General features: G+C 42.7%; 3 protein-coding genes across 8 annotated transcripts in view; 2 read left to right on the top strand and 1 right to left on the bottom strand.

The window, feature by feature from the left end:
• Nucleotides 1–12693, top strand: part of adcy2b (adenylate cyclase 2b (brain)) — a 46197-nt gene extending 33504 nt beyond the window's left edge. For 2 of the 4 annotated variants that reach the window (XM_076012062.1, XM_076012059.1), the window contains 10 exons: nt 2593–2736; nt 3806–3958; nt 4562–4746; nt 5428–5512; nt 8173–8331; nt 9730–9876; nt 10085–10192; nt 10844–10958; nt 11083–11207; nt 11773–12693. In XM_076012062.1, the coding sequence (XP_075868177.1) occupies nt 2593–2736; nt 3806–3958; nt 4562–4746; nt 5428–5512; nt 8173–8331; nt 9730–9876; nt 10085–10192; nt 10844–10958; nt 11083–11207; nt 11773–11925 (1374 nt within the window). In that variant the 3' untranslated portion in view covers nt 11926–12693. The remainder of the gene's footprint in view (nt 1–2592; nt 2737–3805; nt 3959–4561; nt 4747–5427; nt 5513–8172; nt 8332–9729; nt 9877–10084; nt 10193–10843; nt 10959–11082; nt 11208–11772) is intronic. The other 2 variants (XM_076012060.1, XM_076012061.1) reach the window with 2 other exon arrangements.
• A 1027-nt stretch (nt 12694–13720) lies between these two features.
• Nucleotides 13721–16679, bottom strand: cfap90 (cilia and flagella associated protein 90). Its single transcript, XM_076012068.1, has 3 exons — nt 16457–16679; nt 15919–16032; nt 13721–13951 (listed from the first exon to the last, which is right to left on the bottom strand). The coding sequence occupies exons 1-3, from the start codon at nt 16571–16573 to the stop codon at nt 13772–13774; spliced, it is 411 nt and encodes a 136-aa protein (XP_075868183.1). The 5' UTR covers nt 16574–16679; the 3' UTR covers nt 13721–13771.
• A 3934-nt stretch (nt 16680–20613) lies between these two features.
• The window catches only part of LOC142877412 (triple functional domain protein), an 80365-nt gene continuing 77591 nt past the window's right edge, over nt 20614–23387 (top strand). For 2 of the 3 annotated variants that reach the window (XM_076012032.1, XM_076012030.1), the window contains exon 1: nt 20615–21025. In XM_076012032.1, the coding sequence (XP_075868147.1) occupies nt 20956–21025 (70 nt within the window). In that variant the 5' untranslated portion in view covers nt 20615–20955. Of the gene's footprint in view, nt 21026–23387 lie in introns of all 3 variants that reach the window. The other variant, XM_076012031.1, reaches the window with a different exon arrangement.

The following is a 23387-nucleotide window of genomic DNA, read 5'->3' as shown; positions in this document are numbered from 1 at the left end:
AGTTGTAGTAGTAGTAGTAGTAGTAGTAGTAGAATAGTAGTAGTAGTAGTAGTAGCAGTAGTAGTAGAATAGTTGTAGTAGTAGTAGAATAGTTGTAGTAGTAGTAGAATAGTAGTAGTAGTAGTAGTAGCAGTAGTAGTAGAATAGTTGTAGCAGTAGTAGTAGTAGTAGTAGTAGAATAGTTGTAGTAGTAGTAGAATAGTAGTAGTAGTAGTAGAATAGTGGTAGTAGTAGCAGTAGTAGTAGCAGTAGTAGTTGTATCAGTAGTATTTACTTGTTTTGTAGTGCAAAACAAATCAACAAAAAAGTCTTGATTTCATTCCGTTATTTAAAGGTTAAGATTTGCATATCTCCTTTTCTGGCTAATTAAAAGACTGAGCTGAATCCCATGCTGTTTCTACTTGGTAATGTCTCATTTTGTTCAGGTTCCAATTTCGTTCACTAATGTTTGGGTCCGTCGTTTCGTCACAGATTCCACGATCTTTATCCATCATTCTCCAGAAAACAGCCTTTATAGACCCCTGATTTTTTTTTCTAGCTGCCTTCCTTGTGTTTGTAAGATAAACTGGAGGCCAGTCTCTCTGATTGTTGGACACAGTCATAGAGACTTCCATCAGTGAGGTGACAATCACTTGGAAACACACAAGACCCTTTTACTACAGCCTTCTTTAGGCTCCAGTGCACCAAACATAATGGATGGATGGATGAATGAATGCTTTTAATTGTTTTTGATTTATTGTTAGAACATTGGCAAGGTTAATTTTACATAATATGGGACCTTAAGAAAATTAAATATTGATCTCCCACAATTGATTAATGGATCAAGTTTGTTCTTTATGCTTAAACCACGCTCTTAAATTTCCATTCATTGTATCGATTAAACCTGAAGTGCAGCGCATCGTGGGCTTTGGGATTCTTTTTTCCTAACTACTTTAAGCGAGTCAGCATTTTCAAAGCTAAATACCAGATGTTGTTGCACTCATTTTGATTTCCTGAAAAAGGTTTAGTTTCACCTCTTTTACCTCCCACTAACCGTGTGTTTACAAACTGAGGCATATTGACTCTTTAAATCTTCAGCCAGTCTCTCGTGATGCGTTCGATTCCAGGTGTACATGGCAGAAAAATAGACAAACTGTGATTGCTTTTGTGTTTTTTGTCATAATTTCTCCTCACCTTTCTGCTAAAGTGAACAAACACTAAACGGTGCACCTGCAAACCATTCCACAATAAAAAAAAAATAATAATAAACTGCTCCAAAATAAGGGACCAAAACATGAGAGAGATATGAAACACACTTTTTATTCATTAGTGATTTTGCACATTTTCAGATTTCATGCCTTATTTAAACACACAAAATGACTTTTTGCTCCGTATGAAACAAAATCAAAAAGCGAAAGCATGGATCGCTGACTGCTGGAGTCCACTTGTTTTGCATCCGCCCTGTGCAAGGCTCAAATGATTGAACTGCCCTCTGTCCCCCCCCCCCCCGCTCCGGTCTTTGTCCATCCGCTGCTTTTGTTCATTAGTGTAGCCGTGGGTGTTATTTACAGGCTGCACCAGCATCGGGTCACAAGTGTTTTATAGGGAATCAATAACTGATTTTTACCCTAAATGCCATCCTTCTTGCTCCTCAAGGGGGTATAATCACCCCATAGATGTGTCAGTGCTGAGTGATAAACTGTTGTCATTAAGCTTTGTTCCGCTGCCCCTTGACACAGATGTATTAAATCAAACACAGAACTCGGTCCCTTTTTTCTTCTCTCTGTATTTCTTTCTTGGTCCTAATTAGTAACTTTTATGAGCATTTGCACAGTAACAGGATAAAAGCAATGATTTACAGCCTCAAATTCCTGGGTTCATTTCCCTAATGGGGAGGGCCGGTCTGTGCACAGTTTGCATGTTACTACTGACTGTTGCTGGGTACTGAGTGGGTTCCTCCTCCAGCTGCAGTTCCCTCCACAATTAAAAACATCTATCAGAGGTTTATGGATCAAAGATCTGATTCTGATCCACAGGCTCCCGACTCCTCCTCAGAAGAAGATGAGCGAAATGCTGGGTAAAAATTTAACCACATGTAAGTGACTGTGCGTGTGTAGCAAATTAGTTATCACGTGTTGCGTGTTCACAGATTCCATACTGAAGAACTTGATTGTGCACAATGTCGTGCAGTGGCGCGGGTGTCCGGGATCCACGTCCCCTACAACACTGGCCTTTGATGTAATCTGGAGGGCTGTATTTTTCATTGAGAACACAAAGCCTTAGGTTGAAATCAAAGTGAGATCAGGTGTCGTTGCAACCACCGACCTTCCACCAGTAGTTCTGACTCAGAGGACACTCTCATCGTGGATACATCAGAGTCCCTTCAGCACTGAACTGCTTCAACATTGCATCCTTGTCTGAGCCTGAACAGTCTGGCAGCAGTTGGAGAAGGCGAAGACTTAAAAAAAAGAAAGAAAAAAAATAGATTAATCTAAATTCAGTTGCTTGATCCCTTCGCTTTTGTAGTTTTTGAGGGTGGTGCAGTTCACATCTTTCATTCCCAGTTCTTCCAATTCTTCTTCATTATTATTGTTATTGTTTTGGCATGCTCAGCAGGGAAGAAAAGGCTCCTTCTGCTCTCTCACCTGGTTCCCCACCTGGTCCTCCCGCACCATCGTCACCAACAACCCCTGGCTGCGATTGGTCCTCACCATGACGACCACCTCCCTTATACTGGTCATGGCCATCTTCAACATGGTGAGGAAGCTGCAAACGCAGGTTGAGGTGGCGTACACTTAACGCTCCCCCGCCCCAAAATGTAGTCACATACCAACCAAGAGATTAAACAGGACAGATTCAACAAATCATTTTTAAATAAAGAAAATATTATGAACTAACTATTATTGTTTTCTGCGGTATGAATTAACTCTGTTTTAATTAACTGAAGATGTTGGTGAAAGGTAGTTATTCCCCTGTTGTAGTTTGACCATTGGCTGTTTAAAAAGATGGGCGGAGCTTCCGAATTTCAAAAAAAGAGGCCAACGAGAACTAGTGCCGAGAACCTGCTCTCCATCGTTTGGCCAGCAGGGACCGCCAAAGTTGGTTGCAAAAATCACCAAAACTGACTGCCTGTCTAAACAGAAAGGATTACTAAATTCATAACCTTGCAAAGTGGTTGCATTTTTTTTGTTGGTCTAAATTACAAAAGGCATCTCGGCTCGGATGTCCTTCTTGTCTGATTTGATAGAATTTTGAGAAAAATTGTCGATGAAGTTGTGGGCGTGGCTAAAGTTAAGTGACCCCAACTTCAGTTGGCTGACGGAGGGGCGCATGCACCTCTTGATGAAACATCTACATTATGTGGCCCTAAAAATGTGACCACAGCTTCCACTAACATAGCGGTGATCGAAAAATAAGTCAAATGTAAATTTTAAGTCAACTATCTGTTTGTCCTTTTTTTTGTGTACCAGAACAAAGGGAACTTCTGTCACTGCAGTAATATGTTCACATTATGTTTCAACTTTATTCTGCAAAGCAGAGTGAATATAATCCTTCTCCAGAATAATTTCCCCGGCATTTGCTGCCTCTTTTTCTGTTTTTAACACGTCAGTCTTATTGGAACTCATTACATTCTGTCTGGAACGGCCAGCTCTGTTTTTCTCTCGACATTTTTAAAACAGAACTGCATAATTTATTTATTTTTTTAAACTGCAGAATCCTTCTTTCTGAAATCCTCTCTGTAAATCAACAGCGAAAGATGAGCATCAACTCTCTGCTCTTCTCTCATATCTCTATTTATTTGTCTATTTATTGCTTGATTTGTAAGTTTTTCGTGGAGGAGCCTGGAGTATCCAGAGAGGACGCATTCCCAACTGGTCCACCTGAAGTCCTGGTGTTCACTTCGCACATGAATGTAACCAACGAAAGCCTTTCAGACAGCCAGGGAGAAAATTCAGGAGGAAACAAGTTTTACCTGCCAGTAAGTCTCACCGTCTGTTGGAATTAATACTTTTTTTTGCTTTTGCTATTTCAGCCGTCGTAAAGCTTTACACTGGAGAAAGTTCGCAACTTTTCTTTTATGGTTTTTGTGAGAACTTCAAGGTAGTGTTGACTCAGAATTATAATTCCACCCCCATTTAATTCTGTGTTGCATGTTCTGTAAATGAGTGAGAATTCAAGGATGCAACAGAGTTATTTATATATATTTCTCTATTTGACCAGTTTTACAACAAAAACAGTGCATGTGTGTGCAAAACAAGGCCATCGCATTAGAGAACGCAAGCGTCATTTCAGTCACGGGGGTTCCACAGTCTTTGACAGGATTTTTTTGGGGAGGGCGGGGGGGATTTAATGAATCTCAGCTTTCACTCACAGCTCAGTTTATTCCTGTCAGACTTGAGGCATTCTAAAAACAGCTCTGTCTTTATTGTGTACTGTAAATCAGTGCGCAAACTCTCACGTCCAACCTCCCCGACGTGCCGCTGACAGCGTTTATTTTTACGCATGTAAGAAGAAGGAAAGAAAAAAAAATTGTATCGCTTTACCTGGCAATGCTCTCTCAGCGCTTGCCTTTTCCCTCCAGTATTTGATCTACTGCTGCATCCTCGGCCTGGTGTCCTGCTCGGTGTTCCTGAGGATCAACTACGAGCTGAAGATGGTGGTGATGCTGGTGGCCGTGGTCATTTACAACGTGGTCATCCTGCAGACGCGCTCCTCGCTGCTGGACGAATTCAGCAATGCGCCGTACCCCACCGACACCTTGGACAGGTACCCACAGAGCCCCTCCCTGGCAGTTTGAGGAGCATTAAAGACGGCAAGCTAGCACGCTGGAGGTGCGGACGCCTGTTAAAGTGACGGACGCGGCAGGACACGGACGTCAGGCAGCGAGACGCTGAAGTGGATAAACAGCAGCGAGAGGCAGAGAGGGACACAAACACTTTTTTTTGTTGTATCTTAGATGGATTCCTCCAAAGGACAGTTGGCATCTGGCTGCCGGAGTAATGATATTAACTTCAGAGTTTTCCAGCCATATTCTCTCTTTGTTCTACGACAGCTTGGGGCGTGGTGAAAATGAAATCAGTCAAGGCTGCCTTAGAATTCCAAATTGCATGTTATGAACACGTCTTACATCTCTGTCTTATTATACTTATTAGGATCTAACATACATTTTGAGTGGGTTTCATCTCTCTAGACCTCATGGACATCACATGACTTCAGTCAGTAAAATGCTTTTGGAGTTCTTGGTGTTACTGGCCGCATTAACAAAAGTCCCAGTGCGTGCTGAAAATAACTTTTTAAACAAGTGATGACACAAACTTGGAAATGCAGGCAGCAAAGCAAAGTGGAAAAATATCACATTGCGGTTGTTGTTCATTATCCACTGTCATAAGACAGATAACGTCGGCCTGATCATTATTTTTCACCTCTTCCCCGCTCGTGTGCGTGCAGACCTGGAGTGCTGAAGGATCTGAAGACGATGGGCTCCGTGTCTCTTTTCATCTTCTTCGTCACCTTGCTGGTGTTAGCCCGACAGGTCAGCTCCCTTCTCCGTCGTGCAACAGGATGATTCAACTCTTTCTTTCCTGTTTTTTTTTTGTTTTTACATCTATTTTTCGTCTTGGCGCATATTATTTATCACACCTCAAACCGTTTCATTGCCCCTTTTCACCGGTAGGAAACCGTTGCGCCGTTATGGAAGAATTTTTAAATGCTGTCGTTGATACAGTGTCCCAACATTTGTAACGTCTTTCTTGAGGAGGTCAAAGGGCGATATTTATGGTTGGCAAAAGGTGGCACAGATACACTTTACAATGAGACCATCAGGGATCTTGCATTCAAGATGGAATTTATCTTGATGTTTACTCATGCATGCATCCGCCTGGTTGAGAACCTTTTAAAAAGCATTTGTATAGCGCTGTTATAAATGCTTTAAAAGTCTCACATTACAGTCAGACTTTTCATTAACAGGCGCGCAACATCTCAAGGCTCATGGCTAGCCCTGTGGCTCGCCGCGATGTGTTACAGTGTACAACTCTTTGGCTGGAGTTTAGTCAAAGAACGATTTTCTGCCTCTTTGCCTCGGCCGCTTGGTGCTTTTTAAGTAAAAAGGCCTCCAGCTGCAACTCCATTATCGAGGTTAATCTCTTAGGCATCAGTGAGACTCACAGTCGCACTTCCTGCATTTCTTCTGGAGGCCTTTCTTTGGTTTTTACATGGGCGGTTTTGCAGCAGCTGCTTCCTGCGTTTGATCACTGCAGAAAGGAAGCCGATTGGTCACGGTTATGGTCCCGAGACCTTCAGAAAACTCTCTAGATTGTAAACCGCGCACAACTCCAGCTGGCCTGCTGAAGTTAAATGCATAACATCAGGGACATCAGCATCGACATGTACGTTTGCCTTGTTGCAGGAAGTTGCCAATGACCTGCTCAAGTGTTTCTCACTTCCATGTCTTTTTACCTTCTTCCAGTGACCCTGGCTTGTTGTCTTTGCCTCCTTCTTCCACCGCCCTCGCTTCACACAAGAGCTAAATTTAACTGACACGGATTTGTCGAATATATTTTTTTCTTTTTTGGGGGTGCCATCTATCAACTGTGACCCCACAGAGCAGATGTTTGAAAAAAGAAAGATCCCCCCCAGAGGATTAGAATGTGAAATTGTGCCTCCCCTTCTGGTCTCATTCTAGGTCATTGGAAAACAGAGCGAGCCGTTTGTTTTACAAGCACGGTTTCGCTGCGGTGAAAGACCAAAGTCTCGAAGTAGGAGCTTTTCCTTGTGAAAAGCTAAAGTCTGCAGTCAAATATAAAAATGTTTCAGGACCGTATGGATAACGAGGAGGAGGGAGTAAAAATTGCTTCTTCAATTATCATCCTCGAGCGTGTCAGAAGCACCTCGAGTGGCATCTCCAAGGTCTCAGATACAAATCTGGGTCGGATACGGGAGAACTTCCACTTCCCATGATTTTTGTCACTTATTATCAAATTGCTGCTCAAAAGAAATTTGCCTTGTCAGTCTCAGTGAGCCTGTTTCCATCTATTTCGAGAGAGGGAGGAGGAAGCAGGTTAGGGTAAAACAAGACAGCAGTAATTGATCCCTGAAGGATAGACTGGTAGTGGAGGGAAGGAGCGCACTCTGTCTGCTCTGCGTTTCTGCACCCAGGGTTCTGAAGAGACGCTCAAACTCAATACACCGTTTACATACACAAAGAACTTTGACTAAATGTCCTCTGAGTTCTGCGAGGGAATCTTTCTACTTCGAGTTCGAGATCAGAGCTTTCCAAATTGGCCGCTTGGGTTAATCTCGAGGGTGGCCGTATTCAGTGCGCACATGCATCACGCAGACTTCCAACTCCACATATGAAGAATGTTCCTCTCACTGGAGACTGAGAACACTTGTGATTGCCACTGAGGGTAACAATGGTGTTTCCAGGTCACACTGGCCAACACACACACACACACACACACACACACAAATGTTTGACTCCTTGTTATTGTCCTACACCATAACCTGTAGTGGGAAGTCTGAATAAATAGTGAATGAAAGAAGAAGGAGCGCTGCTTGGGTCCTTTAAATAAAATTAGACAAAAAACTGGTGCGCTTTGGTTGGGGTGCATACATAAGAAGCTGACAGATTCAGTTAAGTCCTTGCACAAAAATGGAGAGTGTGCAGGGAGTGCAGGATGAGGAACTGAAAAATCCAAGGCAACTCTGTTGTATATAGAAAATGAAAAAGCCTTTATTATGGCATGGCTACACAGATTAAAAATGACTGCACCTTCCTGTTCCAGCTTTGTGCCTTCATTAGGGTAAAAGTCCAAACAGTCATGAACACATCTTGTATACACACAGAGACCTCAATGCCTATCCAATTAGAGAATCATGGAGAACACCTGTGCCTTACTAATAAAACACCCAACCTCGTAGGTTGCATTACAAATAAACACGTAAATGCAAGGACTGAACTGAATCTGTCAGCTCCTGAATGAATAGTGTTTCATATATTTTATGCAAAAGAAACACCTCCCTGTTGTTTGTTTGCCTAAGTCATAAGACTGTGGATTCTTGCACCTGCTGATTGCGTTGTTTGAGTGGCCAGCACTGGCTGAGCTTGTTGGTATGACCTTCTGTGGCGTTGCAGTGGAGTGCCTGACGTAGAATGACACAGTTGTCTCTTCGCTCTGTGTCCTCCTGTAACAGAATGAATATTACTGTAGGTTGGACTTCCTGTGGAGGGACAAGTTCAAGAGGGAGTGTGAGGAGATCGAAACCATGGAGAACCTCAACCGGGTCCTGCTGGAGAATGTCTTGCCCGCCCATGTGGCCGAACACTTCCTGGGCCGCAACTGGAAGAATGAGGTGAGCTCCACAATCGCTTTACTTTTGTTGGTCCTTGTCCTTCTTACCATGAAGATGTATGTCTGGAGACTCAGATTACTGCGGCCTCTTGATGCCTCCCATGACACATTATGTGCGATCTACACTTCATTTATTTCCATTCATCCATCCTTCCAGTTTTTGCCACCACTGTACGAGTTACAGAAGTTCAATGTGGACAGGTGACACCGTTTTTCTCCTGTTTTCTTTTTGTTGGCCCTGTAGAGTACAACACGCAGTTGATTAAAGTCATTAAAGCTTGTAGATCAAACAGGGTGAAACCAGAGATTGTGATGCCCACCGCTTTTGTGAAAAACAAAAAACAAGAACAGCCTCGTTACTAATCCTTGTGGTACCCCACATTTTCCTGTCAGTGACTCAGGAATGCCCACACGTTACACTTATGCAAAGCCAGTGGAGTCATGAGAATTATTTTCCAAAACATTCAAAAATTCTTTTCAGCATTTTTCTGCAGGTTGATAATTATGGCCTGTTACATTTGCCAGAGGTTTAAATGATACCTTCAATTAGAAATATGGCAAATTCATAAATATCTGTGAATGTTTCCTTTTAAACGTCTTGATCATGAACAGTAACAGCTGTAAGATAGTGTGTGTGTGTGTGTGTGTGTGTGTGTGTGTGTGTGTGTGTGTTTTTCCACAAAACCTACTGCACCTTCCACATTTAGTAGTTCAACTGTGTTTTCTTGCTAAATTTAGCCACATTTAAAAAATTAAAAAAAAACAGAAATCTCTTATTCAGTTTGCTGTTTCTATATTTGTATTTAATAACAGTGCCGCACAATAAATGGAATCGGTGTTGAATTAGTCCCAAGAAATATTTCACTCTATTCTAAAGCTGGATACAGGAGGTGGATTTGACTTGACGAGCCAATAACCTTCCTTCTTTGCATGTGTAAAACATCCTTTTCTTTAACCAGTACAATAGAATGAGAACATTTTCTTTGTGTGTCTTCTGGCACGATTTCCCTCCACACTCTGCAATTCGAGAAATCCTGACATGCCTTTCATTTCTCCTTGTCTCATTAATTCCCTTTCCAGTGCCTGTATTTTTTGCCCCTTTCCCTCATTTCCTCCATTCTTATATCTCTGTCACTTTTCATTTTTCAATGTGATGAACGCCGCTGCTATTCCTCCGCGGCGGCCGCCTCGTTGCAGCGCTGATTAAACCTTTATTTTACAAATGTGCGGCTTCCGGGTCACCGACTGTTAAGTACGAGGCTTTGAGCTCGTTCTTCTTTCCTCCTTGTCGTGGCTGAGGCTCAAACCCAGCCGACCATCGATCTCTTTTGCGTTCCCTCTCCCAGCGACTCAATCAAACACATCCAGCTGGTATTTTTTTCCTCTTGCTTGTTATCAGGACCTTTATCATCAGTCATATGAGTCGGTGTGTGTGATGTTCGCCTCCATCCCAGACTTCAAAGAGTTTTACACCGAGTCCGATGTCAATAAGGAAGGTTTGGAGTGTCTGAGGCTGCTCAACGAGATCATAGCGGACTTTGATGAGGTAAACTCTCACACACATAATATGACAATGCAGATAAGAGATGGGGAGAAAAAAACACCACTGCTATTTTTCAAAAGAAGCCCCACACTATGATTTTTTTTTTTTGCTCTTAAGTGTCTGGAAATATGTACCACCATGTGACAGCGAGCCAGCATTATTTTTTGTTTTTTGGCATTAAAAAAAAATGTATGCTGCTTTGTGTTTGTAGCTGCTGTCCAAGCCAAAATTCAGTGGGGTGGAGAAGATTAAAACCATTGGTAGCACCTACATGGCTGCAACCGGACTCAACGTGACACCAGGACCAGATTGTGTACAGGTTTTCCTCTCGCACTGGTGTTCAGACGTCTTAATCTAGAAGAAACCTACCTGTCTAAATAAGGAACTTAGTCAAGTGGATAAAAGCTGACAGGAAAACTGTCTTAATGGTTATTAATAGTTAAAAAATAATTAACTATTTCATAAAGTTACATGGATGTAAAGATTATTTGTTGTTTGCTGCTTTTTCAGACACATCAGCTGGAACAACTTATTATTTCTCTCTTATTTAACCTGAACCTTCCTACAACTTTGTGTGGGAGAGGAAAACAAAAAAGGGCCCTTCTGAGCCAAACAGTTTGTGGGTGGGGTCATAGATAGATAATAATGCACTAATGGTTTGTAAAACCTTGCTTATATCTGCCTCTGCACAATTTGACTGTCTTTTGCATGTCTGCGCTTGTCTGTTTGTTGGGTATAGATTGACTTGAATATTTCTTGGAATTACGGTACTGCAATTACTGTATAGTGTATTTTTTCTGCATTGTTTTTAGTGCTGCAACAGTGTAGTTTCCCAATTTGGGATCAATAAAGTACATCTATCCTATTCGACAGACAGACAGACAGACTGACTGACAGACAGATAGATAGACAGGGCTACCCGTTGCCCTGCGGATGACAGATGTCAGCATGTAGAACGTGTCACCTGCAGGAGCACGACAGACAGTACATGCACATCGGCACCATGGTGGAGTTTGCCTTCGCCCTGGTGGGGAAGCTGGACGTCATCAACAAACACTCCTTCAACGACTTCCGACTCCGAATCGGTGAGAGCGTTTCCCTTGCAGACAGCGGAGGACTCTGTCGCACCCGCTGCTTGAAAGGGACTGCGGAGGTTTTGTTTATTCTCAAGGTGCGTTTTTTTTTTGTGTGTGTCATTCCTCGATGCAGGGATAAACCACGGGCCGGTGATCGCGGGTGTTATCGGCGCACAGAAACCTCAGTACGACATCTGGGGAAACAGCGTGAATGTGGCCAGTCGGATGGAGACCACCGGGGTGCTCGGGAAAATACAGGTGGGGTGTCTCACAGGGTCACCGTGTTCGATCCGATTTCTTTATTTTTCACTTTGTGCTGCAGCCGCACACGTTTAATTATCCAAAGAGGAACTCTGTAAATCACCAGGGAGTCGTCGATTTAGCCCAGAGCCCTAACGTCCTGCGTCGTCTTCCTGCCAAAACTGAAGCATTGTGGTATGTTTGCGTCCTTTGTGACATCACAAAGGGCTGGCTATTTCAGTTCTGCATGTTTTAGTCATACTTTTTTGACTGGTAGTGTATATATTTTTTGTATTGTTTTTAGTGCTTCAACAGCTTTAGTTTCCCAATTTGGGATCTATAATATTCATCTGTTCTAGTCATTCATTCTATTTTTCTATTGAAGAGTCGGACTATTCTTATTTGTGGAGAATTTAAGACAAGTAAACATTGGTAACATGAATTATTTTTAGGATTAGCATTTTATTAACGCAATAGCTCATTTAACTGCCTGTGATTTTTCCCCCCCCCCCGATAATTCTTCTGTTTGCTTTTTTCATGTGTGTGTGTGTGTGTGTGTGTGTGTGTGTGTGTGTTGGGGCAGGTAACCGAGGAGACGAGCGTTATCTTATCCGCTCTGGGATACATCTGCTCGTGTCGCGGCATCATCAACGTGAAGGGCAAAGGCGAGCTCAAGACCTACTTTGTGCACACGGAGATGAGCCGATCTCTGTCTCAGGGGACGGTGATGCCTTAAACTCCCACCCACCCACCCACCCGCTCGCCCACCCGCCCACTCACCCCCACCGGCAACCCGAACAAACAAGACCAGGGAATGTGGCCAGACGACTGATGGGCCTGGTAACTCCAACACACCACGTTAATCAGTAAGCCAACGGCGCGGCGGGTGGAGCGTCAGCCGTCCAGAGCCCCATCGATGTAACGAGGACTTTTGCGGGATGGAGTCTCCTCGCTGTCTGAAAGGAGTGCCTGACCGAGGAGCGGCCTCCTCAATTAGCGCCGCCCTCTAGGACCACAGTCGCCCCCAGTCTGTACAATAGTCGTGGTGCGCAGCTAATTTACTCACGCCAGCGTTTGCAGTGCTTCTGAGCCTTTACACTCGGGTAAAGTGAGCTGCCTGTAGAGCTGTGTTGTGTGATTCTTTTGTGTGTTTGTTTGATCCATATCTGCTCATTTGGACCCGTGAGCCACTTTGCGCTGACTTATTCTACAGTGGATGTTACAATAGTTTATATCAAGCAGAGGACGCAGACAAATCGCTCGTGTGATGGGTAGTTTTGCCAACAAAAAAAAACCTGTGAACTGTATTTATAGCTTTAGAGACGTGTTCATGTCCCACTGATGAGTAGGTGGACTCAGGATTCACTAGGAAGGTTTATGTTTTTTTTTCTTGTTTGTTTTTTTAATATAACGTCTCTGTACACGACAGACCTCGACCGTGACGTGTGTGAATGTTTTCTGTCATTCTTTTTGTTATTCATTAAACATTTGTACATAAACGAAACGCCCTCGTGTCTCGTTTGTCGTAGTGCCGTGAGGACGAGCGCACGGCGTCGGACTCGCCGCGGGCTGAGTGCGCTAGACGGCCCGCCGAAAAGGCTCCTGAGATCACGAGTGTGAATGAGTGGAGACGATCCAGCTTTTCATTGGCACAGGTATTTATTTAGAACTGTCACCTAACATGCAGAATGCATGAGTACTCAGTAGAATATTTTGTTATAGTCTCTTTTTAGGGATCATTTGCTGAGAAGATTCATTGAAAGGCGATTAGCCACGTAGCTAGCCTCAGCAGGAAGTCTCTTGATAAACAACGGCTTTTTTCATTTATGCTCAAAATAGGAATCAGATAAACAGTGAACAACGAATAAAAAGACAGAATTCGTTTCACGATCACCTGCAATCAATATGTTGGGTTCAGGACCAATGTTGCCCAGTCTCACTGCACTATCTTCACAGCAGAACAACCATACAATGCCCTGACATGAGTCTGTGGAATGAGGAGGCTTTTGTGCACGACACAAAACTCAGCAGCTTTTTTTTTTTTTTTTGGCCCTCAACATTTCAAATCACCACCTCGTGTAACGCTGTTAATACGTCCAAAATAAGCTCGCTGCAATTCTTGCTTCATGCACATTCAAACACTGTCATCGCTAAGAATAAAGGCTCTATTTTGGCCGGGGCACAAAGGCAGCCGCTAATGAGAGATGTGCACGCTCAAAAACATCCTATTATGTAGGAGGTCTGTCTCTCTTATGTGGGCTCATGATTAAAAATCCAGCATAAATCAAGAAGTTGAAAAATGAGTCTCATTTTTTGATGCGTAAAGAGGATAATTACACAAAACTAGGGAGACATTAATCAAGCAGAAAAACAAAGAAACCACAGGGCCAATACATGCAATATGTAGGACTGAATATGTAGTGGAAAATGTATCTGCCAATTCCACTATTGTACTCCATATCCTGCTCCATTCTGCTCTGGTATTTGTTCAGTGTAATGAAAAAGTTCAGTAAAAATTTATAGCAGAGCCAAGGATCCGTCAAATGAACTGAGATCCAACCAAGAACAATAACACAGCATTTTTAAATAGGACCCACTGATCCATACCCCTCCGCTACGTTCCACACAATCCCATTTTTCATGAAGAATTCCGATTTGATGTGACCAACCCGGGAGTGCTGCCTACCCGGCCGGTAGAGTTCATCAGCAGGACGGCGGCCATAGGCGGAGGAGGAGAGCACAGGGACGGGCCGGGACACCTCCTGACGGTGGGGGGTGGGGGGGGGGGCATTCAGGATGGGTTATTGAAGAGGAAGAAAAGAATACTGCCAAGGTCAAAGCGCTGAATGTTGCCAGACTCGGTCAACTTTGGTTGGTACATACACCCGACACACACTACCATTACACTGCAGAATTCTGAAAAAATAACAAATTGGCTTGACAGTCTGCTGCCTTCATTAGGTCCGCCATAAATCAACTGGCATACAATTGAAAAAGAATTGAATTTATTTGTATTGAGTTGGAAAAAGACACTAAAATTCATGAAAATGGTTTGCAATATACAATTTATATACTTTTTTTTTTAACTAGATGATACTATGTCTTACACTACACACATATATGAAGAGAGAGAGAGAGAGAGAGAGAGAGAGAGAGAGAGAGACACAAAACTGAAGTAACTGAACACAAATTGTTAAAAAAATATATATATTCCCCGCCGTCTCTATTGTATTCTATTCATTCTATTCAGACATTATGCAGCGGTTGACTTTGAAAAAATGCAAAATGACGGGATCTACGCCACCGCATAGGCAAAGGAAGTCATTTTCTCCCTTTCTCTCTCATTCAGTGGTGGCAGACACTTCAGAAAAAAGCATGCACTACTTGCTGCAATGTGCACTGTGGTAAAAAGGGAAGAAAATATTTCATTGTGTATTATCAAGTGAAAATCCAGTGTGTTCCATTCTGAGGTGCACCACGTTTTTTGGGACACTGGGGACTTTCAACTTGAGGGAACTCTAGAACAAACAAACAGCACCCGACTGGGACTGAGTTTGCGTCTTTTCTCACAAAAGCTTCTGTGCGACGGTGGGTAAATAGTTGTCCTTTGGCCAGTTTCAATGCATTAAGTAGTCTTATATTCATATTGAAATGCGAATTCTTGGGCAGAACTGTTTCGCTCCAGCAGGAGCCGTCAGCCGACCTCTCAGCTAACGGTAATTACAAACTCAGCAGTGAGTGTGGCAGCTTTGTTTGCCTCCCGCTCTGCTTTCAGTGACCCAGAAACTTGGTGCGAGCCAGTTTTCTTGACATGAATAATTACTTTATGGGGACTAAGTGGCTTCAAAGGGAGCCATAAACACATCCCATAGGCTCAAGAGATAGACGTCAACCACCACATGATTAAAAGAACTGTAAACCAATTGAGAAACATGGGGGGGAATTCACATTAACGGCTACATTGCTGTGCCTTTTTTACAATGCAAGATGTTTCTGTTGAAGCATCCCCAAAAGCCATATTGCCTGAATATTATGCTAAGCCTGGAGTTGTTTTGAGGACCCAACACAGGGAGGTGTTATTAGCGGCGCACAGGTCTGTGTGCCAAGTGTGTGGGTGGTTGGTGCTATAAGGCAAATGCCCATTGACGTCATTGCTGTGGGGGGGGGAAATAGATAAAAGTTAAGGGCTGTATTAACTAAATCTGTAAATCTCCTGGTGTAAAATAAACCAACAACATTTACATTTCCCCACAAAAGCAGTTTTACTTACTTGATACAGTATGGTCAGATTCTTTTGGTTGAGTCGTGCGTGCGTGTGTGTGTGTGTATGTGTATGTGTGTGTGTGTGTGTGTGTGTGTGTGTTTATCCTTTGAAACAGTTTATTTTAGACACACTGGAACTGTGTTTTTTTGCGCATTACTCTGACTTTATAATTCAACACACAGTCTTTAAGTGCCCTTGGATGCCTGGTGACACTGCCATTGTGTGTAAGTTTAGTGAGTCAAATTTGAACAAAGGCAAGACTGAGTTAGTTTCATAAATCAATCAATTACAATTTTGGTTTAATCCCAACAGCACAATTAAGGTTTCGTGAAGTGAACCTAAAAAGCGCATTACAAATACTTACAGTCAATCAATTCTACTAGATTTCGGCCACAGGAAAGCAAAAATGAACCAGGAGAAAAAGAATAATACTTCATTGAATAAAAATGAAATTTTTGTTTTTACCTCTCCGTGTATGTCCAGGCCTCTTCCTTTCTGGTGTCTTCTGTCATCTCGTTTCAGCCTCATGTCATAACCCTCATCCTGTTGGAATCCACACTGGTATGTGTCATCTGGTTCCTGACAGTTCAGAGAGTCAGTAAGAGAAGTTTAGACCTTAAGATGAGTTTCGTGCTCGTGCTTAATACGTTTTATCATAATAAAGGACTACCTCTAAGGCCAAGTGCATACAATTTTATAGTCTATAATATATAGTACATAATGGTCAAAGAACATCTTGCAAATATTGTCAATGTTAATTCTTTACATTTACATTTGACTTTCTTGTCAAATGTAAATGTCTTGTCTGTTTATGGGTTTGTTTTTTTGTTTTTCATTTGTTGTAAGGCACTTTGAAATGCTCTTGGTATGAAAATTGCCATATAAAGAAATAAAGTTTAAAGTGTTTTTTTTTTTTTTTTTTGAAAAGCAATGTTTTTCAAATTTCAAGAACGCTGAAACCGAAATGAGCTTTCACAGTTTTTACAGAGTTCCATCTGCTTACCTTGGTCCCTGTGTTAAAGTATGACATTTCTTTAGGTTCCTTCCGTCGTGCTGGAATGTGACTGAACGTAGACAGAGTAGAGAGCGGCCTGGTTTTTGCCTCGACAGCCACGTCCATGCTGTGGGTTTTTCAAACCCGTTGGTAAAGTTAGCAAGCACCTAGCAGACACCTAACCAAAGAAAATGGGAAATGTGGCGCTTGGCGTTTTGCGGTTGCTATGATACCAGGATTCTGCTGGTATTTTAGACTGCAGGGGGCGATGTTGCACATTGTCGACCTGAGAGCCGTCGACAACTGATACTTTACTGGCCAAAGACGTTGATCCGTTTCCGCAAAATGTTAGACACTAATGCCCTCTGAAAGTGTTGTTATTAGCTTCTCATTGGGGTCATTCTGTTCGACACTGCGACGTTAAAGTCTTTGTTTGGAGAAGAAGTGGATAGCCTAAAATAGATTGAGCCAAACGTATTTTAAATTACTTTTTTTAAACTTACGTTTTAAATGCTATTAGCTAACTTCACGAGCCCTTGTGTTTACATGCGGACAGACTGTGAATAATTTCCAACTGAGCCGAACACACGGGTAAATTAGAACGTGGTCGCTTTGATAAAAGGTTAACATTTGTGTACGGCTTTAAAATTACACGATCTTATTCTTGTAAAGGTAAAACTGTGGACGTAAATTTACGACCTTATTTTCGTCACGCTAAGATTTGTCTTAAATCTTGATTCTGCGTGATTGGAACTTTATTCCCGTGAATTCACTATTTTATGTCTGATTACACCGTGTCCCTTATACAACAACAACAACAACAACAACAAGAGGTAACACACACACATTTGAGTAAATCGTTTTTATTTTTAATTTTCTTCCCTTCTCAGGATCAGGGTTGACCAATCTGCTGAATATTGCTCAGTCATAATCACTAGTATATTTATATATTTGAACTTATATAAAATGCCAAACTGCTGGCAACACAGCAAGGACTTGCATCATTCCGGTTTTAACCCATGGACAATTTAACAGAGCATCATCATTCTGGTCTGATAGGTTTTCCTGAAAATACTGATTATTTCTGTGGGTGAACACCGGAACATTGGCAACATATTTGTGACCGATAAAGTCGAGCATGTCTCTTTATGTTAAAAAAGTAATTGCTCCCTCAAGGTCCTGTGAAGGTCCTTCGCCGCATCTGCGTTACACCTTGCAGCGGGATCAATTTGTCTCTCACTGTGCCTCGAGCATGGTGAAAAATAGATAGCTTCATTAGGAATCACCACATAGTCCAATTGCCTTGTTTGGTATCAGTGCCGTCCATTTTAAACAGATTCTTATTTAAAATTTTGATGCTCCCTCCCAGAGAAAGCATAATTTAGCAAACAGGTCTGACACTGGGAGAAACCCAGCAACTCAGCCTCGCTCTCATCTGTAGTCTTATTCTTTTGGGTGATGTTGCACAACCCTTCCTGGGCCAAGTCCCTACTGATTAGCAGTACACCTTCCAGCCATAACAAGCCCTTACAAGGTTACTGTGCCTGGCTAGGAAAGAGATAGAGGGTTGACGTACAACATTTGATTGTGTTATCCTCGTATGCCAGATGAAACATTTCTGGGATCTGTTTGATCTGATTTAAATGATACATCCACAATGAGCCTACAGAAAACATTTGTTGAAGGGTGAGAGTTTTAAAATAAATACTTTGAAGGTGATTGGACAAACTTTTTTTCATGCTGTGGTGTGGTGGACTAATCTGGTTGTTAAATGACAGTTAAGTCAGATATGTAAAGCTTAGGACTTCTTGTTGGTGTAAGAGCAGAGATTAATCGGGTGAATTTGCCAGGGAGTTTACCGAAAGCCAGTTGGGTATATCCTATCAACTAAGAAAAGTGTCACTCTTGGTATTTATGTAAAATCGCCATCCATTTCTCCTCGAGCAGCCGCTAATGCTGATCTGCTTCGCAACAGATAGACTCAGTTGCTTCCTGTATCTTTCTTTTTTAGTTTCCACTGTGGTTTTTAATCGTAGCTTTCAGCAAATGCTTCCTAGTTTCACCACAAATTTGCTGTGGAAGCTGACTGTCTGGAAACGCTACTCTTGGATTTCTTGGAAGACGGACGACTCGTCGAATCGAAACCACAGCAATTCAGCTGCCGTGCATGGTTAATATTTTATCCCTTTCAACATAATAGGAGAAAGGAGATGTACCCTGTGTGCCCTCAATTTTAAACAAAACTGTCAAGGCCTTGGCAGCCCAGCTGTGACAATGACAGAAAGGAGGTTGGAGATCTGCAGCCAAAAAAAAATAAAAAAAGACGGTGAGGCTGAGGGTGTCAAAGTAAAGAAGACAGAGCATGATCACCACCTGCTTCCTTTCATTTGAGAGTCTCTGAGCGCAGCAGTAATTACAGCTGACATTTCAGAGGGATATATTCCATTTGGCAGGAGTCACTGTGGGAATGAGACCACCTGAGGGCAGGGTGCAGCCTTTCACTGGTCCAAGTTATTAAAGGCAGACAGATCATAGTGCCACTGATCATTGTTCCTGTCCATATATTTCCCTCCCTGCTGTTTCAGATATTGTGTTATTAATATGCTAAAAAGAAAAATACAAAAAAAAAAGTTGTTAAGTAGTCTATCCTGACACAAATTCCTAACATTGAAAGTCACACTGAGTGAATATTTCTAACACAAGGAAAGCTGAGCTGGTCTAAAAAATTTGGTGCGCTAAAATATATGAATGAAATTATCAAGGGTGGTTTCATGTTTCCGACGACTATGGACCAAAGCCAGTTTTTCACTAGTAGAAGTCTTCCCCCTGCTGGACATTATTAGTAACGCATTAACCCGCTCTGACCTGATTTGTCACGTGGTCGTCTACGTCGAAACTGTGCAGGAGTGATATGTTTCGACTCAAGACAGTGATACAAATACCTGGAGACAAAACCTTTGCAGAATTTGTGCAAAACTGTCACTTCTTCTCCTCCGTCATAGCCTTACACTGTGCTTGGTTATCTATCATCATTTTGTTGTACACGACCATGGATAAAATGATATACAAAGAAAAATGTGTGATGAAACTTTCTAAATAAATGGATTCCAAAATACATGTATGTTTTCAAAGGTTTGACGTTAAGTTATTCTAAAGTTAAGATTTAATGTTTTGTTTGAATTAACCAGGAAAACATCTATTGGAATATATTAGCAATAAAGAAAATGTAAACAGACGGATTTAATTTATTGTTTTAGCGGCTGACAGCACATCTGAAAATCTTAGATTATCCGTTGTTGTCAACTGTAAAGCATCTTTTTATATTATTTTTTTTATTATTATTTTATTTGAAATTGCTTTCAAATGCTTCTTTGCTGGAATACTTCAGGTTAATTTTGAGCTTCAAAAATACTGGCACTGGTTTAACTTTGCTGCATGCAGGTTGTGGTGTCACAAATGTATATAAATACTAAAGTATACACTGAAAGCAACCAAAAGGAGTGAAGGGTGGACCTCTCATTGTTTTCTCTTCTGGGAAACAATTTATTGCAAGAAAATACTGATAAATGTTTTTGCGAATTTCTCGTGGAGATCAATAAAGCATGCGTGCATCTATCTATCCATCTCTGAGTGACCACATTAGTGGCAACAATCATTAGTGCCAAAAATCCTCGGAGTTATTAATGACAAGTCTGTACCAGCAGGTGGCGTTAATAGAACAGCTTATCTCACAAAGCGCAACCAGGTAGTGGGATGTAGTTTTTCCTCTGCTTGTGGCCGCGAGGCTTTTGTTTTACTCCACGATTAACAACTGAACATTTTCCTACTTATTTATGGGGACATTACAGTAACTCCTGCCGACGAATCACAACCAGCCCGATAACCTGTCAGACGGACGGAAGCCGACGATGCGTCGCGCAATTAATCGGGACAGCTCAAGTTACAAATCGCCCCATAAAGTTACTATTTACATCATCGGCGCCGTGACACAGTCGGTATATCTTTTCTCCTCCTTTAGTTGACACTTTCCATTGGTCATCGTTCACAAATCGTGCCCTACATTTCCACTCACTTTGAACGCACATGCGCACGCAAACGGAGCGCGACGGGCCGTCGTTCCCTGATGACCCAGCCGTCTCGCTCGTTTCCGAAAGCCGACGGAGATTCGCCCGAGCTCCGAGCTCCGAGCCGGCCCCTCCCGCCCCCGACGCCGCAGCCACCGCCACTCTCCCCTCGGCTCCACTCCCGAGGAGGAACCCGGTGCCCCCTCCGGCTGAGCGCTGCCCAATAACGTTTACCAACACCCACCCCCCCCCACAAAGATGGAGATCCGCAGATGGCGCTGCTAGCCGTGTGCGAGTCACCGTAGCTGTCAGCGTGTCCGCAATGGCGCTTTTGTCGGGTCGGAAGTGATTTTTGTGCCACCTTTCTTGTCGATTTTTTTTTTTTTTGGGAAGGGGACAGTCTGCTCGGGAGACGCTGAGCGCCAGGTTCGGGTCGTGGCAGCCATGAGCTCCGGGGAAGGAGCGGAGGAGGCGGCGAAGGACGCCGGTGACATAGAGGCGTTCTTCAAGACCGGTGAGACTGAAAAATGAGTGCATTGGGTCGGTTCGAGACCCACGGAGAGCTGCTCCCTTTGGTCCAGCTGCATGAGGGGACATTGTTCGGCTCCACCGTTAACTGATTTTGGGGAGGGGGTGGGGGGTACAGGCAGTGTAAGAGACGTTGCTTGAGCCTTTTAATATCCCGTATTTTGGTAAGCGTATAATACAGCTCCGACTGGAAACACAACTTGAACGATTTGTTTAAAAAAAAAAAAAAAAGGAAGAAGAAGTCGATTTTATTAACGAGCTGTATCTGAAAAGCCATCCAGACTAACCCAGGTAACGTTAGCAAGATTGCTAGTTGACAGGGTTCCATCGTCGGACACATCTAGAAATGTCACAGCAGGCTATCAAGCATACTACTGACCCATACTAATTAACGTGACCCACAATGTGCTATGGACTGTCTTGTAAACATTTCCCCAATGTATTTCTGTTATTTAAAGCTCAGTTATAACGAGGAGAACCTTGGAACCTCTAGTTCTAAGTTCTCGGTCGAGTAAGCCCGACACAGTTGGGTCAAAGCAACTTTTTCCACTTGGATTTAAACAAGGAAATAGATTTTGGGTAACACGCATTCGCGTTTACACCCATCAGAATGAAGATATACGGTTTTCAGGTCCCCGTCTTGCGTGGGCCAGCCCCAACATTAGCTCTCAAAATGAGCAAACGGGCTAACGAATGTATGAGCAGATTTGGTGAATCCTGTCTGCTTGGTTAGCATTGCGAATGCTACTTAGCATAGCATCGTTTGCTCGCCTATTTGTGTGTTGACAAAGCTCGCCGTTTGTGTTCACCGCTTATCGGGGCGCTAAAACTACAACCAAAGACAGGGCATGTGTGCCCGAATTCACCTCTTCGTTAACTGTTGTTTTCGTCTTCCGCGCTGTCAAAAAAAGAGCACAACTGAGGGAGCTATGTAAACAATACATGGCGTGGCACGTACAGCCAGGGTGTGCACTGTACGGGGTTAGCTCGCCGTGGAAGATGGCTATCAAGGCCAAATGACTGGCTTTTTATCAGTACTACGGTGTATTTGCGATAGCAGCCCGCTGCCAGTCTCTCTTTCACTACTATACAATTTGATCGTTGTTGTAAAAAAGAAGAAGAAGAAGAAGAAAAGAATAAATGTGTCAGTGCATCCTCCAAGAATGTGTTCGCTAAGTAGGCTAATTAACCAGCTGGTTCTTACACAGGGCCTGCAGTTATTCCATAGACTGCAACAATGGCTCATAAACTCTGACTTCATGGGGTCCCAGAACGGAACTGTAGCGGAGAATAGAGGGGTTTCAGAGAAAGATTAAGCCTGTATCTGTAATGTTGGAAAATGTGGAGATTTATTGAAATGACTACCTCATCACTTGTGGAAATCCCTAAGATCTGTTAAGCAGCATGAATGATTTGCTGTCTCTTTTTTCATCCTCGTCTTGTTTTTTTGCTTGCACACTTTGGTACAAGTTTAATAGAAGTTGCAATAGCCACTCAGAAATGCCTCAGTGTTTGATACTCTTCTTATAATCTTTAGGGTTTGAGTGTAGCAAAGTGATGTGCACCCTTTATTACAGAGCAAATTGCTCTTTTATTAATTTGGCTGTCATTTGTCGAACTGTTGTGGCAAACTCAACATTTTTTAAAGTTGAGTCAGATGGGCATAAAGTAGTAGAAGAATGCAGAGTATTGACAGGCAGCCTCTGGCTCCTGTGGTTTTGTGTCTAGCGAGATAATAAGCACAAAAGGGGGAGTTTAGCATCTGTATTGAGCTGATCCAATTGCTTCCTCTCTGGGAAATAACCAAGAGGCGTTATGCATCTCTCGCGCGGCTACACTTCTTAGGATTTGTTCTCCACACACAACCGTAGCCTTTCCACTTCGTCACTAATCAGATATGTTTATAGTTGTCTGGATATTTAAGAATTTATGCATGCCCTCTGAATCTTGTTACTACTTCTTTTCCCCCCCCCCGGATACAAAATTCAAGAGCTCAGAATCCAGTGATGCATGTATTTCATCAATTGATGGTCTAATCCAACTAATGAGAGGGTGAGGATGAAATGAAAACAATCGGTTTTGTTTTGTTTTTTTCAGTCAAAAGGCACTTGTGCCAAAACAGCCACCTTGCACAGGGCCATTTGTCGTGGGGATGAATGCAGTTTTGTGTAGTTGACGGTCAACACTGCTCGTCAGCGCAGCTACTTGGAGCAAACATTTGTTTATGAAGGGCCATCGATTGGCATGTGCGCTCTTCACACTTGACACGCCTTGTTGAAGCTATACTTTACAGTGATTAGGAGTCGTGGTTGAGGAGTTGTGTCACGGTCCCAGACAGCTAGTCTTTC

The sequence above is a fragment of the Nelusetta ayraudi genome, unplaced genomic scaffold, assembly GCF_046127955.1.
Source record: "Nelusetta ayraudi isolate G7.1 ecotype Tasmania unplaced genomic scaffold, CSIRO-AGI_Nayr_v1 ptg000135l, whole genome shotgun sequence".
Lineage (NCBI taxonomy): Eukaryota > Metazoa > Chordata > Actinopteri > Tetraodontiformes > Monacanthidae > Nelusetta > Nelusetta ayraudi.
The sequence above is the reverse complement of the archived record's forward strand: the minus strand, read 5'-3'. Positions and strand labels throughout refer to the sequence as shown.